General features: G+C 42.9%; 1 protein-coding gene across 2 annotated transcripts in view; it reads right to left on the bottom strand.

Moving 5' to 3' along the window:
* Nucleotides 1–2,337, bottom strand: part of ZNF598 (zinc finger protein 598, E3 ubiquitin ligase) — a 14,340-nt gene that overhangs the window by 10,633 nt on the left and 1,370 nt on the right. For both annotated transcript variants that reach the window (XM_072417533.1, XM_072417534.1), the window contains exon 2: nt 1,829–2,014. In XM_072417533.1, coding sequence (XP_072273634.1) covers nt 1,829–2,008 — 180 coding nt within the window. In that variant the 5' untranslated portion in view covers nt 2,009–2,014. The remainder of the gene's footprint in view (nt 1–1,828; nt 2,015–2,337) is intronic.

Here is a 2,337-nt window from a genome sequence, read left to right as displayed (position 1 = left end):
TATATATCGCAGACATATTATGCAGTGCCGTACGATGTCCATAGTCATGTCACTAGCTGTCCCTCACAACCTAATGTCCCTACCATAGTCATATGTCATTACCACAGTCTAAGGTGATTTTTTGGGGGCAGCCAATTAACTTAACTGCATTTTTTTGGAATGTGAGAGGAAAACGGAATACCGGGAGGAAACTCACACAAACACGGGGAGAACCTGCAAACTCCATGCAGAAAATTCCCTGGCTGAGATTCCAACCTGGGACCTAGCGCTGCTAACCCCTGTGCTGACCAATTGTTTCAGAAAGATGGAAGTTGACCTGGGGACAGGTGAGCATCAGAGGTTCAGTTTGGCTTTAAGTATAAAGGGAAAAACTATCTTAGATCTAATTTCTGACCAGCAATTATGCTGTTTAACTTTTTCTTTTCTTCAGTCCATATTAAACATTTCAATATACTGAATGCATTGCTAATAGATTTTAATCCCAGACAATAGGAACCAATCTTCTTTCTGATCATGTGACCATCAAGTCAACCATGACAGTTATTAAACGCAGGCTGCAGATGAAAACCATAGAATGCAGTGGTTATATTACAGTGGTGTGTGTAATATATATATATATATATATATATATATATATATATTTGAAACTAAACCTACGACTCTCACCTATCCCTGTTCTGTCGCAATATTAATAACAAACAGGATTTTTATAGTGCCAACATATAACGCAGCACTGTACATTAAATAGGGGTTGCAAATGACAGACAGACACAAACAGTGAGGAGACGCACTACCCAGTGCGTCACAAACACAGGAGGAGGAGACGACTCTGCCCAGGAGAACTTGCAATCTAAGAATCTTCCTTCTTTTCTTCCTGGAGGCAACCTTTGCTCATCTCAAATGGCCGTGTAGGGATGTCATAATGCCTGCACAGGCAGGAGGGAGTTCATTTATTCTCAGCAGTTTCAAGTGGAACTAAAGTTTTTATGATCGGGGCAGGGTCCTCCTCTCCTCCTCCTCTGTCACTGTCTGTATCGATCTGTCATTTGCAACCCCTATTTAATGTACAGCACTGCATAATATGTTGTCGCTAAATAAATCCCTGTTTATTAATAATATTGCGCCGAGATGAGTTACATCACTGAACGCAGCCAATCAAGATCATTAGGAAGAGGCAGAAGAGAAGGAAGATGGTGGTGCCCATTGCCATAATGCAGACAGGTGGGTCAGCATGGGTTTAGTTCTGCTTAGGCCTCTCAGTTCAGTTTACGTGACACCAATGATCTTTTTGGCTATCTGTAAGGGTGAAATTCTTCCCAGGCCAGTAATGTAAGAGGAATTCTTCCCACTGACCACCACATTAATATACTTTGAGCTGCGGATAAAGTAATTATAGCCAGGCTTCCCTGATTACCTAAAAGTTATTTGAAGGGCCCCCCTGTTAGAAAGGTCAGGAAAGGCTGCCCTGAAGACATAGAAATACAGTGCTCAACCCAGAATTTTTTTTAAGCTGGGTGGAAAGAAATTGTAGGTGGGTGGAAGCCCCTGATTTGTGACCAAACTCTTCAGTAACCACCCAAAAACAGCCGGGTGGTTGCTGAAAAGTGCCGGGTGGTGCACCCAGCTAAAAGGGGCTGGGGAGAACACTGTAAATACATCCATTTACAAAACGTTTCTTCCGAGTACCCGGCGTCCAGCACCAACAATTACCCCAACAAGAACAAAGCTTTTAATTATCCTTTGCCGAGTGAAACCTCCAATGTACCAGTATCAGTTGATAGGTACCAGTCTCTTCTTAGGCAAATCAAGCAATGATTTTTGGACCTACCTTATCCAGTTCCTCTCGGCACACAGCGCAGTACTTCTGTTCGCACAGCACTCTCATCTTGGTGGAGCAGCGGTAGCAGATGGGATGGTCACACTTGCCCACAGCATAAACATTCAGCTCCTGACAGCACAACACACAACTCTTCTCCAGGTCCGAGGCGTTCAGTGATTTGGATGCCATGACTCCCTGTAGAGGTACAAACACGGTGCTACTTGTCACAACGTAGGAAACACTGACACAAAGTTATAAAACTTAAGATACAGAGAGATGACTAGTGATCTGAGGATTAAAATAAAAACTAGTAGCTGTAATTCGATGAAAGTCAGGTAAAGCGGAACTGCTGAAAGAATACAGGGAGGACAGAGATAACAAGGACTGTAAGGTGTCTGATGAAAAATATGGGAGATAAATTAGGATGTGTGGTGAAGAAGTCAATTAAAGGTGGCTTTGTGTTTACTGTATGGACTGTATAAGGATGGCGGGATGGAGATAGGTACAGGATTCTGGGA

This window comes from Pyxicephalus adspersus, chromosome 7 (assembly GCF_032062135.1).
Source record: "Pyxicephalus adspersus chromosome 7, UCB_Pads_2.0, whole genome shotgun sequence".
NCBI lineage: Eukaryota > Metazoa > Chordata > Amphibia > Anura > Pyxicephalidae > Pyxicephalus > Pyxicephalus adspersus.
This window is presented reverse-complemented; position numbering and strand designations above follow the sequence as displayed.